The 14596-nt window shown below is 46.4% G+C and overlaps 1 protein-coding gene across 1 annotated transcript in view; it reads right to left on the bottom strand.

Annotated features, from left to right (window-relative positions):
• Window positions 1-9250, bottom strand: part of LOC126020185 (epididymis-specific alpha-mannosidase-like) — a 37479-nt gene extending 28229 nt beyond the window's left edge. The window contains exons 1-4 of the mRNA XM_049781647.1: window positions 9113-9250; window positions 8107-8253; window positions 5616-5721; window positions 891-1063 (exon numbers count right to left, since the gene is read on the bottom strand). Coding sequence (XP_049637604.1) covers window positions 891-1063; window positions 5616-5721; window positions 8107-8253; window positions 9113-9250 — 564 coding nt within the window. The remainder of the gene's footprint in view (window positions 1-890; window positions 1064-5615; window positions 5722-8106; window positions 8254-9112) is intronic.
• Window positions 9251-14596: the final 5346 nt, after the last annotated feature.

Raw genomic sequence — 14596 nt, 5'->3', positions numbered from 1 at the left:
GAGAATGAACATACAGTTGACAAATTTTCTATTAGGTCTTGGAGGAAAAGGAGGTTTGCCCAGACCGAGCACTAACTTGAACCCAGGCACCTGAGCTCCAACCTGTGGCTAATTTGTGTCTAGCATTTCTCAGCCACTGGTCACACAGCAGTTTCGTGTTGCAGCTCACCTGGAACCTTCCCCCATGCCACCCAGTGCCAGTCACTGAGTACTGAGCACAGCTCTACTGCTGTCCTTTAGAACCGACCAGAAATTGCCATCAGTCCCAGGTGAGGGGTGAAAGGGGATCACCACAAGAAGGCCTAAAGTGCTCTGCAAAAGGGACCAGAGTGATAGCACTTCGGTTGGACGTTTGCCTTGCATGTGGACGACCCAGGATGAACCTGGCTTCAATCCCTGAGCCTGCCAGGAGCGATTTCTGAGCACAAAGCCAGGAGTAACCTCTGAGCACTACTAAGTGTGGTCCAAAAAACAAAATAAATAAATAAATGTCCTCTAGAGATGCTGGAGTGATAGTACTGTGAATAGGACATTTGCCTTGCACATGGCTGACTTGGTTTCAATCCCCGGCATCCATATCATCCCCTGATCCCACCAGAAGTGATTCCTGAGATCAGAGCCAGGAGCAAGCCCTGAGCATCACCAGCTGTGGCCCAAAAACCAAAAAATAAATAAACAAATAAACAAAGTGATCTGCAAGGCTGTGAGGATCAGGGTATCCATCGAGAGAAGGCACTAATATTTCAGGAAGCTGAAAGAACTGGCCATAATATGAAAGGCAAATGACCTAGCAGCTGCCATGATTTCCTAAATGTTCCCCATAAGCATAATCTTGTAAGATGCACAGGAAAGGGAAGGGAAGCCTGGACAGTAGCAATGACAACACTCACCCTGGTGTCCTGCATGTCCTCCTTCAGGTAGTAGGTGATCCGGGAGATGACGTGGGCATGGAAACCTGCCAGTGCCAACAGCGTGGGGGTCGTGGCAGAAGCACCGAAGGAGTCAACCTGCCAGGAGAACTGGGGCCGGATGCCAAATGTCTCGTAGAGAAACCCATGTCCTTCTGCGAAGAGAAGACAGACAGACTGGATGACAGCGGGGGGGGGGGGGGCAGTTGCTCTCCTGGAGCCTCAGAGCAAGGCACGACCTATTCAGATCCAGCAACCCTCTGGTTAATGCCACAACTAATACCAAATGTTCCACCCCAGAAAATCCAAGCCACGGATGAAGTCCTTATGATTTCACAGCTAAGACAATGTATCAGGTAAAGATGGAGAAAGAAGACCCGGACTTAGAAGAGCCTTTGATTCATATTCTCTGCATGCCCCAATATTTCCTTCACAACCTGCATTAAGAATAAAGATGAGGACTCTAGGGGCCGGTGAGGTGGCGCTAGAGGTAAGGTGTCTGCCTTGCAAGCCCTAGCCAAGAAAGGACCTCGGTTCGATTCCCGGCGTCCCATATGGTCCTCCCAAGCCGGGGCAATTTCTGAGCGCTTAGCCAGGAGTGACCCCTGAGCATCAAACAGGTGTGGCCCAAAAAACAAAAACAAACAAAAAAATACCCTAAAAAAGAAAAGATGAGGACTCTGAGGAAATTGGCATCCCAGCAAACCTCTCTCATAGATTTCCACCTGTGTTCCAGGTTGTGGGAACAATACCATGATCCAGGCCCAAGTCCCAAGGAGACAATGATGCAGGGAGGTTTGGATGGGCCTGTGCTGTCAGAGTCTGCACACAGGGAAAGGTCTGATACCATCTCGGAGCTTCTGATGAATGGAAGGAGGTGAGCTTCAGGGACCCTGATGATGTAGACATAGGAATCCAGAGAATGGCAAAGGGGAAGGGGAGAAAGTGTCACCTAGCCCCTTTACCTAAAACCATAGACAGTTTTGTCATCTCCATTAAAACCACACATCATTCTGTCTACGAAAACAGATAAAACCATAAGAGATCAGAAAGTAAAATGACATGGTACTTTTGAACTTCACACTAGATCCCAAATCTATAAACTGTAAAGCATTTTGCAATAAAAACAGAGAGCTCACTGTTGAGAGCACAGAAATAAGCTCATGTGCTATTGAGCCAACAATGAGCAAGGAAAGATGCTTGGGAAAATGGTGGGGCCAAACTGGACTGTCATACTCGAAAGAGTGAAACTACACAACTATCTTAAGCCACACACAAACATTAATTAAAATGGATTAAAGACATAAATGTCAGAGACTGTAAATAAACCAGAAAAGAATACATAATCTCCTAGACAATCTCCCAAGTAGTGCCTTTGAGTATTCCACTCTGATGGCAAGGAAAATAAAAGCACATATTTGAAAAAATAAAATAAAATAAAGGTCTGCCAATGGGAACTAAGAGTGTGAGAACTTGGGGCCGGAAAACTAGCACAGAGGTAGGGCATTTGCCTTGCATGCAGAAGGATGGTGATTTGAATCCCAGCACCCCATAGGTCCCCCGAGCCTGCCAGGAGCAATTTCTGAGCGTAGAGCCAGTAATAACTCCTGAGCACTGCCGGCTGTGACCCAAAAACCAAAAACCAAAAAAGAAAAAGTCAAAAGACTTAGACCCAGAAAGATAGTGGTTCTAATCCCAGCATCCCATATGGTCCCCCGTGCCTGCTAGGAGCAATTTCTGAGCATGGAGCCAGGAGTAACCTGTGATGCTGCCGGCTGTGACCCAAAAACCAAAAATCAAAAAAATAAATAAATAAAATAAAATAAAATAAAATAAAAAAGCCAAAGCAGAACTTCCTTTACGTGGATGGTGATATTGGTGCCACAACATGGCATCCCTAGAACGCTATTATGAAAAGCTTCATAACTCATGATGCCTTAAAAAAAATGCTGAATTTTGGGGCCAGAGTGATAGCACAGCAGTAGAAGGTTTGCCTTGCATGCGGCTGACCCAGGGCAGACCTTGGTTAGATCCCTGGTATCACATATGGTCCCCCAAGCCAAGAGCAATTTCTTTTTTTTTTTTTTTTTTTTGGTTTTTTCGGGCCATACCCGTTTGATGCTCAGGGCTTACTCCTGGTTAAGTGCTCAGAAATTGCCCCTGGCTTGGAGGGACCATATGGGATGCCGTCCTTCCTTGGCTAGCGATTGCAAGGCAGACACCTTACCTCTAGCGCCACCTCACCAGCCCCACCAGGAGCAATTTCTGAGTGCATATCCAGGAGAAACCCCTAAGAGTCACCGGGTGTGGCCCAAAAACCAAAGGAAAAATAAAAGGCTTAATTTAATTTAAGTCAAAAATAAGAGGAAATAATTATTCCAAGCTTGATATTTATCTGAATAGCAGAAAACATTAATATGAAGTAGCAAATGCACCACCTTGTTTATAGTATCATTATTCTATAGCCAAGATTTGAGATCGAAGATGATTAAATTAAAAACATGTGGTAGATATACCCAATGGAATAACATTCAGTCATAAAAAAACAGATAAAACCCTACAACTCAGGTGAACTTAGAGATCTATCTAAGTCCAAAAGATACACATAGTGTGATTCCGTCATATTTGACAGAAAAAAAATGAAGTGAACAAAAAGGATAAACAGGAACAAATTCCTAGGTTATCAGAACAAAGAGTTGTTATCAGAATCCAAGGGGGAAGAGAGAAAATAAATCAGATAAAGAGGTGAGTTGTATAGTGAAGGATGGAAACTAGAATTTGAGTGACAAAAATAATGTAAAAAATATGTGCAGTGTGTGTATATAATAGGCAGAATATATCAAACATAAAATGTTGATTATAAATACATTAATTTATAATACTTTAGTCTTTAACTTATAATACTTTAAGCCAGAAACATATGCAATATTTTGAAACATTAATTCAATAAAAATTTAAAAGCTTGTAGGTGAATTTAAATTATGGAACATACCCATAATGAAAAAAAAGTGGGGTCCAGAGCAATAGCACAGTGGTAAGGCATTTTTTGTCTTGCACACAGCCAACCCTGGATGGACCCAGGTTAGATCCCTAGTATTCCATATGATCCCCTGAGACTGCCAGGAGCAATTTCTGAGCCCAGAGCTAGGAGTAACCCCTGAATGCCACCAGATGTGTCAAAAAAAAACCCAAAAAAATTAAGAAAGAAATAAAATAAATTTTAAAAAAGGTCAGAATAGTCCCCTCAGCAAAACAGCATAGGTCTTAGAATATAAAAGGGCAGCAAAGATGGGCCCAGGAAAGAAGAAAGTAGATTACAGTGCAAAATTATTTCAGAAAAGAATAAGAGTTTGGGGTCTTCTAGATGCAGAGGGAAACATAAGGAAAAATAGAACAGGAGGCTGACACAACTTTATACTTAATGTCTTGAGATTTTGGCACTGAAGATGTTCTTCAGGGTAATGGCAATGTTGGTGACAATGATATTGGTGACTCTGGTGGTGACGGTGGGAATGGTGTGAATGAGTTCCTGGTAGAGTGAACTGGATGGTATAATCCTGGTGGTACTTGAGGAGTTGATGATGTGTTTTTTATGATGGAGACAGATGCTGTGATGGTGAAGGTGCAAGTGGTGAACCTCATGGCAGAGTGCATGATGGTGACAGACAGATTTATCTTTCTGATCATTTTAAGAGGAAGAGCGGGGCCGGAGAGATAGCATGGAGGTAAGGCGTTTGCCTTTCATGCAGAAGGTCATCGGTTGGAATCCCGGTGTCCCATATGGTCCCCAGTGCCTGCCAGGAGCAATTTCTGAGCATAGAGCCAAGAGTAACCCCTGAGCACTGCCGGGTGTGACCCAGAAACCACCAAAATAAAAAAAAGAGGAAGAGCATGCCAGTCAGCATTTTGATTTTCCCAATAGAACCCACATTCATTCCTTAAATAAGACAATGCCATTGCTTGTACTTTAAGAAAATGAGAGGGGCCAGAGAGGTAGCACAGCGAGCAGTGTTTGCCTTGCAAGCAGAAGATCCAGGACCTAAGGTGGTTGGTTCGAATTCCGGGGTCCCATATGGTCCTTCGTGCCTGCCAGGAGCTATTTTTGAGCAGATAGCCAGGAGTAAGCCCTGAGCATAGCTGAGTGTGGCCCAAAAAAAAAAAAAAAAAAAAAAGAGGTAAATAAAAAAAAAAAAAAGAAAGAAAAGAAAATACAATGAGGTTGAGTCAATCTCAAGCTAACTGACAATGTCAGATTAGCAGGCCCTGAATTAGCTTGGCAATAATGCAAAAGAATCAACATGCTGGGGCCGGGCGGTGGCGCTAGAGGTAAGGTGCCTGCCTTGCCTGCGCTAGCCTTGGATGGACCGCGGTTCGATCCCCGGGTGTCCCATATGGTCCCCCAAGCCAGGAGCGACTTCTGAGTGCATAGCCAGGAGTAACCCCTGAGCATCATCGGGTGTGGCCCAAAAACCAAAAAAAAAAAAAAAAAAAAAAAACCAAAAAAACAAGAATCAACATGCTGAAATGTCTACATTTATAAACATGAAACATATATATATACATATATATATATATTCATGAACATGAAACTTCTATCTCTATGGTCTATTTCCCCTTCAAAGAGAGGAAGGAGAGGAGGTTCGGACACCTTGTCCCAGCCCTGCAGCAGGTTCTAAGGACTCAGAGTTCAAGGCAGAGGGCACTGACCTGTGAGTTGCAGGATCTGGTCATCCATGTGGGTCACTGCCTCATCAGGCATGACCTGGCCTCCACTGACAAACTCTAGGCGTCCTTCGGCCACAAGCTTTCGTACCTGGGCATTGTGGAAAGAGATAAGGGTAGGTTCCAACATGGAGATTGAGACTGGTCAGAGCTGAAGCATGACTGGAGATCTCCGGTGCCTCTCCTTAAATCCCCACATCTGTTCATTCTGCCCATGCTAGGTTTGGTCCACCTAGTCCCTGCTGTGTCCCACCACTAGAGCAGCACCTTGCAAGGTTGCCACTTCAACTGTATGGGAGTGGTCCTTTGAATGGAGTCCACATTGATAGTGAACTTCAGGCCCAGCACAAGGGTTGTTCATGTCGACTTTCTACAGATTCACTGTTATACAAATTTATCTTTTTGCCTTCACACTTACCTATTTCCTGTGTGCTTACTCTGCCTTTTCTCAACCGTTTCTAAACATTAGTGAGCAATAGCAAGCTTTCTACCCAAAAATCTCATTAAGTGTTTTTTTTTCTCCAAAGAGTGATTAAAATCCTAGCACATTTGTGTACTGCTAAGAAATGTTTTAATGTACTACAATCTGGGGACTTGAGGAACAAAGTAATTGTACATGGGCTCTGTTTTATTTTTCTTAATGTCCTTTGGCTGAAAGTTCAAAATTAAGGGAATTTCTTCTGAGAATTCTGTTTATGGGTGATTGTTGTCCTTCCACTGTAACTTTGTCTTGTCCTCTTTCTTTGCATCTTTGTTCTCATAATTAAAAATAAAAATTTAGAAAAAAAATCCTAGCACAATAATAAAGATCCAGTAGTTACCACTAATAAAACTGCAGTATAAGGGCTGGATTGATTACATGGAGGTAAGTCATTTGCCTTTCACGCAGAAGGTTGGTGGTTCGAATCCTGGCATCCCGTATGGTCCCCTGAGCCTGCCAGGAGTGATTTCTGAGCATAGAGCCAGGAGTAACCCCTGAGCACTGCCGGGTGTAACCAAAAAACAAAACAAAACAAAACAAAAAACTGCAGTATAGATAACCCCACTGTCTGAGCTCAGCAGGCACCTTCCAAATGTTCTTTTTTTGCTTCAGTACAGGATCTCATTAGGAGCAGGTGTTCCTTTCCATTGGTTTCAGTATCTTCTAGTTAGAAATTTTCCCCTATCTCTCTTTTCCATTTATAAATATAACAATTTTGAGGAGTACATGCTAATTATTTGTATCAGATATTTTTTTCTTTTTTAGGGGGGGTGTTTCGGGCCACACCTGTTTGATGCTCAGGGGTTATTCCTGGCTAAGCACTCAGAAATTGCCCCAGGCTTAGGGGGACCATATGGGACGCCAGGGGATCGAACCGTCGTCTCGATCTTTCCTTGGCTAGGACTTGTAAGGCAGACACCTTACCTCTAGCACCACCTCGCCGGTCCCTGTATCAGATATTTTCATTCAAGCTTATCTCACCATGAGTTGGTAGATCACTATGAAGCACCCAGCCCACCTTGCTTTTTGCTTATCTTTTTGCATTCTTTTTTTGTTTGTTTGTTTTGTTTTTGTTTTTGTTTTGTTTTTGGGCCACACCCGGCTATGCTCAGAGGTTACTCCTGGCTGTCTGCTCAGAAATAGCTCCTGGCAGGCACGGGGGACCATATGGGACACCGGGATTTGAACCAACCACCTTTGGTCCTGGATCGGCTGCTTGCAAGGCAAACACCGCTGTGCTATCTCTCCGGGCCCATCTTCTTGCATTCTTAATTAGCTTGAAAAAGATTAATCTTGGAGGAGACTAATGAACAAGGACATGTAACTCATGACCAGAGTATTGAGCCATTATATCATGGTTGTGCTTTTAGATTCTTCCTAAAGGTGGGGTATTTCCAGTTCCATAAGACTGATCAGCCACTGAAAAACTGTTTCGGTGACCACATACTACAGTTGACCTGGGAAGACATGGTCATTCAACATGAAGAAAAATTCAAAAGACTGGAGCAATAGTAGAGTGGGGAGGGCATTTGTCTTGTATACAGGCAACCTAAATTCAATCCCCAGATTCCATAGGGTCCCCCATGTACCACCAGAAGTAATTCTTAACTGTAGAGCTAAGAATAAGCCCTGAGTATCACTGGGTATGGTCTAAAAACAAAAGGATTCAAGATCCTGTAGCCATGAGGAATATTTCTCGAGTTCAAACGGAGGGAGGGGTCTCGGTCCTCACTGCACTACAGTTAATCAGCACCACTGTGAGGTTCCCAGCTCTGCCTGGTGGTACTTTTTTTTTTTTTTTGGTTTTTGGTTTTTGGTTTTTGGGCCACACCCGGCAGCGCTCAGAGGTTACTCCTGGCTCTCTGCTCAGAAATTGCTCCTGGCAAGCACGGAGGACCATATGAGATGCCGGGATTTGAACCACCATTGGTCCTGGGTTGGCCGCTTGCGAGGCAAATGCCCTATCGCTGTTATATCTCTCTGGCCCCACAGTACCTTTTTCTTATACTTCATGGAAGCAACTCCATTCCACCACAGCCGGAAATACTCCTGCTCCACCACAATGAACCTGCGCTTGGCTGATCGCATCAATGCCTCCACCACGGATTTGTAGACATTGGCCACGTATGTATCCATGCTCTCCTGGAAAGGAGAGCCCTGCCATGTTAGCCCAGCAAAGTGCCCATGTGAGAGTTAAATTCAGAGTGGCAAAGGTCCCAGGGCCTTCAACTCCCCCATATCATCTCAGGGCTCTTCTCTACTTCCCACAAGAGTGGGACATCCACTGAGTTCTTGCTGAGATAACAGACTGTGAGACTGTACTTGAGCACAGGGACCCTGCAGCAGACCAGGCAGCATAAGCACACGACAAGAGGGCTTGAAAGCCAGCCCAATTGTATAAGGGATGATGCCCCCTCAACAAGAGTGGGAGGATGGTGGGACATGATCCCTGAAATGAAGGCCAAGTGTGCAGACATGGAGTTCGAGGCAACAAGCATACAAATGCACTGTTTTAAGAGGGTCCCCTGCTTGCCTTTCAGGTTCAGTTCTGAGACAAATCCAGTTCCTCCGACTAATGCATGACAAGGCTGTCATCCTTCCTGTTTTTCATTCTGGCTCTCTGATCACTTAGTCACCACTAACTTCTTCACTTCCTCCAAATATCCATGGGACCCCTGCCTGGGCTTGAACCCATCCGTGGGTGAAATGAGTCTGTGATGCCCTCCTCTGCACAAGAAAATCTATGCCTTGAAAACAATGGGTACTGGGCCCAAGAGTGAGCTGGACTGGTAAGAGCAGGGAGCTTGGCTGAGAGCCACACCTACCTCTGCTTCTCCAGCCCAGATGGGCTATGACAGCAGCCCAGGGACAGCTTGTCTTCTACTGAAGCAGAACCTAACCCAAGTCTCCCTCTGATGCCAGTGACCCCACATGAAACTCACACTGGGACTGGGCACAAGAGGAAGCTTTGAAGACCTGGGTGATGGCACCCAGGACCCACCTTCACTGTGTAGATCCACCCCACATCCATGTGGCTGTGGGGCACGATGAACACCCAGATGTTTTCCTGCTCTGTGGGCTGCAGGGTCTGTGGCTGCACCAAGGGCAGGAGCAGAGGCAGAAGCAGGAGTGGCCCCATAGCAGGATATATGCTGGGCGTTAGTCCCCCTGACAGTCAACAGACTGGACAGGAACTCACTGATCTGGGTCCTGTCCCTGGTGGTAGTGGAGCAGGACAGGGATCCTGGGCAGGACACGCCTCTCAGGCCCTGCCTGTTCCACATTTCCTGCCATCTCACCTGAAGGCTTCCCCTCCCTTCAGAACTTCACCGAACAACTAGTCACAGAACAGCAAAGGAGGAGGGATAAGGCAGCATCCAAGCAAGCGTAATGGTCCTGTCTCAGTCACCCCAAGTATCCATCTCCTGGCAGGAGTTGGCTGCCAGTCGCAGTTTAAAATTATCTCTGTGACCACATGAGAGCAGAATTTCTGTGTTTAGGGGTGCACAGCCTGTGTCCTTGCAGCTTGGATGAGCCTCAAGCCCCAGGAGGCCTCCTGTCCTCCTCCCTTGCACCCTCCAACATGTGGCTCTTCTCTGTGCACTGACATGGACCCTAGACATGGTCTGGGGGAGGAAGACCAGCGTTGAGAGGAGCCTGAGCCATGTCTGTGAGGCCTTAGAGGTTTTCCCTTACCTAGGCAGTGTCCTTTCTGAAGGGGACAAGGGCAGTCATGTCTAAGAACACGCAGGGGTAACCTGCATGAAGAATCTATTTTCTTTTTTTTCGGGGGTCACACCCAGCGGCGCTCAGGGGTTAGTCCTGGCTCTGAGTTCAGAAATCGCTCCTGGCAGGCTCAGGGGACATATAGGATGTGGGGATTCAAACCACTGTCTGTCCTGGATCTGCTGCATGCAAAGCAAAAGCCCTACCGCTGTGCTATCTCTCAGGCCCCAAGAATTCATTTTTGACAGCTTTTCTGGAAGCCAGTTCCTATCAGGAACAAGCCAGGCAGTGCCCGGTGATTGGCATCTTTCTGAGAAGAAAGTGTCTTGCCTGCCCCCATCTGAAGGTGACTGTGTAAGAGAAACTCAGAGTACCCGCAGCTCTCACAGACAATGCCAGCCTATGTCCTGGGTCTCAGATGACTGCCCAGGCTCATGGCCCTGAACCACATCATTGCCCTACATGAAAGGTGGAAACGGCTCTGGCTCTGAGTTCCTGGGAAAGAACTGTCTGGTCTTGCTCCCAGTACTGTGATGCTTCAGGAGACGCAGCCGCCCACCTGCACAGAGTCCTGGGCACCTAGTTAGGCCTGGGTCTCTAGTCTTGGCCTAGTTTTATCCTGAGCACCTGGTGTCATCCTAGTCTCATTGTGAGTGCCTTGTCCTAGTCTCCTCTTAGGTGCCTAGTCTTGTGCTGAGTGTCTTATCTCGTCCTAGTCTCCTCCTAGTCTTGTCCCAGGCACCTCCTCTCATCCTGGGCAGGCTCCGGAAGTAGTAGAGCTCCGGGAGCACATACAGGCCTCAATTAAATCTGCTGGTCTCTGTCTCTGATCCCTGATCACTGGGGCTTGCGGGTGCCAGACAGGTATGGGAACACAGAGCTGTGGGCACCACACAACCCCTGGGGACGTCTTCTGCTCCCCTCGCATGAAAAGGGCTGAATCAGAGGTTACACACACACACACACACACACACACACACACACACACACACAAAACTGCTGAGTATGGATTCATGGTCCACATCAGTCTACGCAGACAGAGGTGAAGCCCCCTTACTCATTTGTTTCTTGGCTGAGGTTCAGGGCAGTGTCCCAGGAAGCACAAGGTTAGCAGACAAGGGGCTCTGGGCCACAGACCCCTGAGCAGCAGGGGTGAGAGAACCATGCCCAGGAGCTCCTACTGCAGAGTCCAGCAGGAACCGTTACTGGCTCACCCTTAGATGTCTAGAGAGAGCTGGGTACTGAGAAGGACACTTTCTCTCCATCATGGTCTACATCCCTAATACAGCCTCTCCCCCCAGTTCCCCTGATACAGTCTCTCCCACTGACTGCTTTTCTTCCCCAGTGACAGAGCTTTATCCCCCTTTCCCTTGTTGGACCCCTCCATTTGTGGCCCTTTTGGTGGCTGTGGTATCTCCTGGCCTTCTAGATCTCTATCTGTGATTTTGTTAACCAAAGCCTTCCTCACTATGCCCTTCTGAAATCTGTCCTTTATCTCACCGAGGAATAGCAAATTCTCTGGGATTTTCAGGCCTCCCCCAGGGACTGGTGAATTCATTTGCCCACACACTCTTCCGCACATAAATCCTGGCATACAGGGCCAACAGAAAGACATACCCACATACCCAGTATCTGAGGTAGAAAACACTGATCTCACAGAGATGGTACAAGAACAACTGAGGACAAGTGAATGTGTGTCCACCAGATATATGAATAAACTAGAGTTTGATGGCAAAGAGCACGTGGGCGCTAGTGGAGCCCAGGACTCCAAAACAAAAATCTGGTAAAATGCAGGTCTGGAAGCAAACATGGAAACAGAGAATAATCTACACAGTGAAAAGGTACAAGAATATGTTCAGGGACCGGTGAGGTGGTGCTAGAGGTAAGGTGTCTGCCTTCCAAGCGCTAGCCAAGGAAGGACTTCGGTTCAATCCCCGGTGTCCCATATGGTCCCCCCAAGACAGAGGCAATTTCTGAGCACTTAGCCAGGAGTAACCCCTGAGCATCAAATGGGTGTGTCCAAAAAAAAAAAAAAGAGCAGGTTCAGAAAATTCAACACTTATGGGCTGGAGAGAGCACAGCTGTAGGGCTTTTGCCTTGCTTGAAGCCAACCCAGGAAGGACCCTGTTTGATTCCCAGCATCCCATATGGTCCCCCTAGCTAGGAGCAATTTCTGAGCACATAGCCAGGAGTAACTCCTGAGCATCACCGGGTATGGCCCAAAAACAAACAAACAAAACAAAACAAAAATAAAAGACAAAGGGGAAAGGCAGTGAGACCCCATCAGCTCCAACTCTGCTATTTCTCATACCGTCCATTTATACCCTTGCACCTTTGGGCAGTAGCTGACTTTGCTCAAGGAAAACAAGGTTCAGATTGGGACAGTAACATGCCCAAGGACACACAGCAGGTGCACAAAAGAGGGGGGATTCTGGCCCAGGACCACTGGAGTCCCATCCTCCCAGCACTGGAGCAGGTATTGAGTAGCAGAAACTCCAAGAAGAACCCAGTGACTGGTGTGTAGGTGAGGAGGCCATGACCCACCTTCATTGAGCCTCTGCAGGTGCTCTGTGTGGTTGCTGCTGTACCACCAGCCAAGAGTGCTCAGAGTCTGCAGGTAGAGTTTCAGGGGCACATCACAGCCTGTTGCTTTGTAGGTTTTAGGAAAGACACTTAAGGGAAGGGAATGGGAGACATGGGTTTAGAGCCAAACTCCTTCTGGTTCTCCACTGAACATAGGAAAACTAATAAAAGCATGTTCTAACTAAAACCTCTAAAATTGAGCAGAAATGGGAAAGATTCAACAGTCAATGGGAACATTTCTACAGTAATGCCATAGTTGCTAGATGGGACCCTCAAAAATTATTTTGGGGGGGTCACACCCAGTGGCACTCAGGGGTTACTCCTGGCTCTGTGCTTAGAAATCACTCCTAGCAGGCATGGGGACCATATGGGATGCCAGGATTCAAATCACCATCCATCCTGGATTGGCTGCATGTAAGGCAAATGTCCTACTGCTGTGCTATTACTCTGGCCCCAAAACAATAGTTCTATATATAAGTTTGGGTGTGAGAGGCTCAGGATAACCTGAATTATCTGTCCTTACTATTGTAAGGGCCCAAGTTGACCACCCAAGTGAACGCTGAGAGTTAGAGACCTCCAATAATGCAAGATACAAAGGGGAGTTTATTCAGCTAGCCAAGGTCCAAATACCATCCAACCAGTGGAGGTAACAAGGGTCCAGAGTCAAATCTTCAAGCAGTTTATATAGGGCTTTACAGGCTTCAATAACTCAAGCATTTTATTGACTAATACAACAATGCAAGCATTTCAGCCACTTGAACAGAAATCACATCATGCTTAGGGTTGGTGTCCTAACTTATTGCTGACTTAACTTCGTGTCAGCGGGTCCTTATCTGGAGGAACATTTGGATTCACCTAGTTCCTCTATTTCAGCTGAACAGGGAGGGTCTGGCCTTTTACAGGATGGGTACATTTTGCGGGGGTTTTTTTGGTTTGTTTTTTTGTTTTGTTTTGGTTTGGTTTGGTTTGGTTTTTGGGTCACACCCGGCAGCGCTCAGGGGTTACTCCTGGCTCTATGCTCAGAAATCGCTCCTGGCAGGCTCAGGGGACCATATGGGATGCTGGGATTTGAACTACCGACCTTCTGCATGAAAGACAAACATCTTACCTCCATGCTATCTCTCCGACCCCAACATTTTGCGGTTTTATCTTTGTGCTAACACCGTCTGCCTATGGAGAAGTTGTAGAGTGGAAAAATACTTTCCACCAAGGTCCTAGAACAAGGGGTCTTTGGTTCTTACACTATATACTTACTGCTCCACCTGAGTGTGGTCTCTGTACTCAATAAAAACATTTCTGGAGGCCAGAGCAGAGGCACAAGCGCTAAGGCATCTGCCTTGCATGCACAAGCCTAGGACGAAGCATGGTTCAATCCCCCGGTGTCCCATATGGTCCCCCAAGCCAGGAGCGATTTCTGAGCATATAGCCAGGATTAAAGCGTCACTGGATATGGCCAAAAAAAAAAAAAGAATATTTGAATCCATGTAAATATTAAATCTGAGTAATCTGAGAATGTCAGCTAAAGGTTTATGCTGCATCCCTTTATTTCCCAAATGCCTCATGAATAGGCAACCAAGTTTTTTTCAGGGTCATAATGCCTGTGAGTACAGGTTATTTTTTCAAGCATCTTTTTTTTTTTTACAGATGCTGCTTTTTAAAAACGTCCTCTGTATGAGTACAGGCTGCTTTGAAAAAGTTTATGTAATAGCAGGCAGCTTTTAAAAAAAACAAAACAAAACAAAACAAAACATCCCTTTGGCAGTTAGGACTTTTATAAACTTGGTGCCTTCCAAGGTCTTAGGATTTATTAACACAGGGGATGTAGCATCAGGCTGCCCAACCCTCACTCTCAGTCCCACCCCCAGCCCCAACTATGTTGTGGCTGGGTTGGCAGGCAATGACAAGAGTTTGTGGACAGTTGGCTTCATCTCCCATGTCCATGTATGTCTGCAGCACTCTGGATGCAATCACATCAGTCCTAGGACCAGATCTTTTCTGTAGTCATCTGGACACACTCTCACACTATGAGACCTGCTCCGTACAGGCCTGGTGAGGTGAAAGTGACTCATTTCTTCGGTCACCTGCATGTCTGCCAGACCTTGGCCAAAATCAGGATGGAATTGGGGTGCCTCGTGTGAAGACCCTCATAGCACATGGGCCAGAAATCCCCCAGGTC

This window comes from Suncus etruscus, chromosome 10, assembly GCF_024139225.1.
Source record: "Suncus etruscus isolate mSunEtr1 chromosome 10, mSunEtr1.pri.cur, whole genome shotgun sequence".
Classification (NCBI taxonomy): Eukaryota; Metazoa; Chordata; class Mammalia; order Eulipotyphla; family Soricidae; genus Suncus; species Suncus etruscus.
The sequence above is the reverse complement of the archived record's forward strand: the minus strand, read 5'-3'. Positions and strand labels throughout refer to the sequence as shown.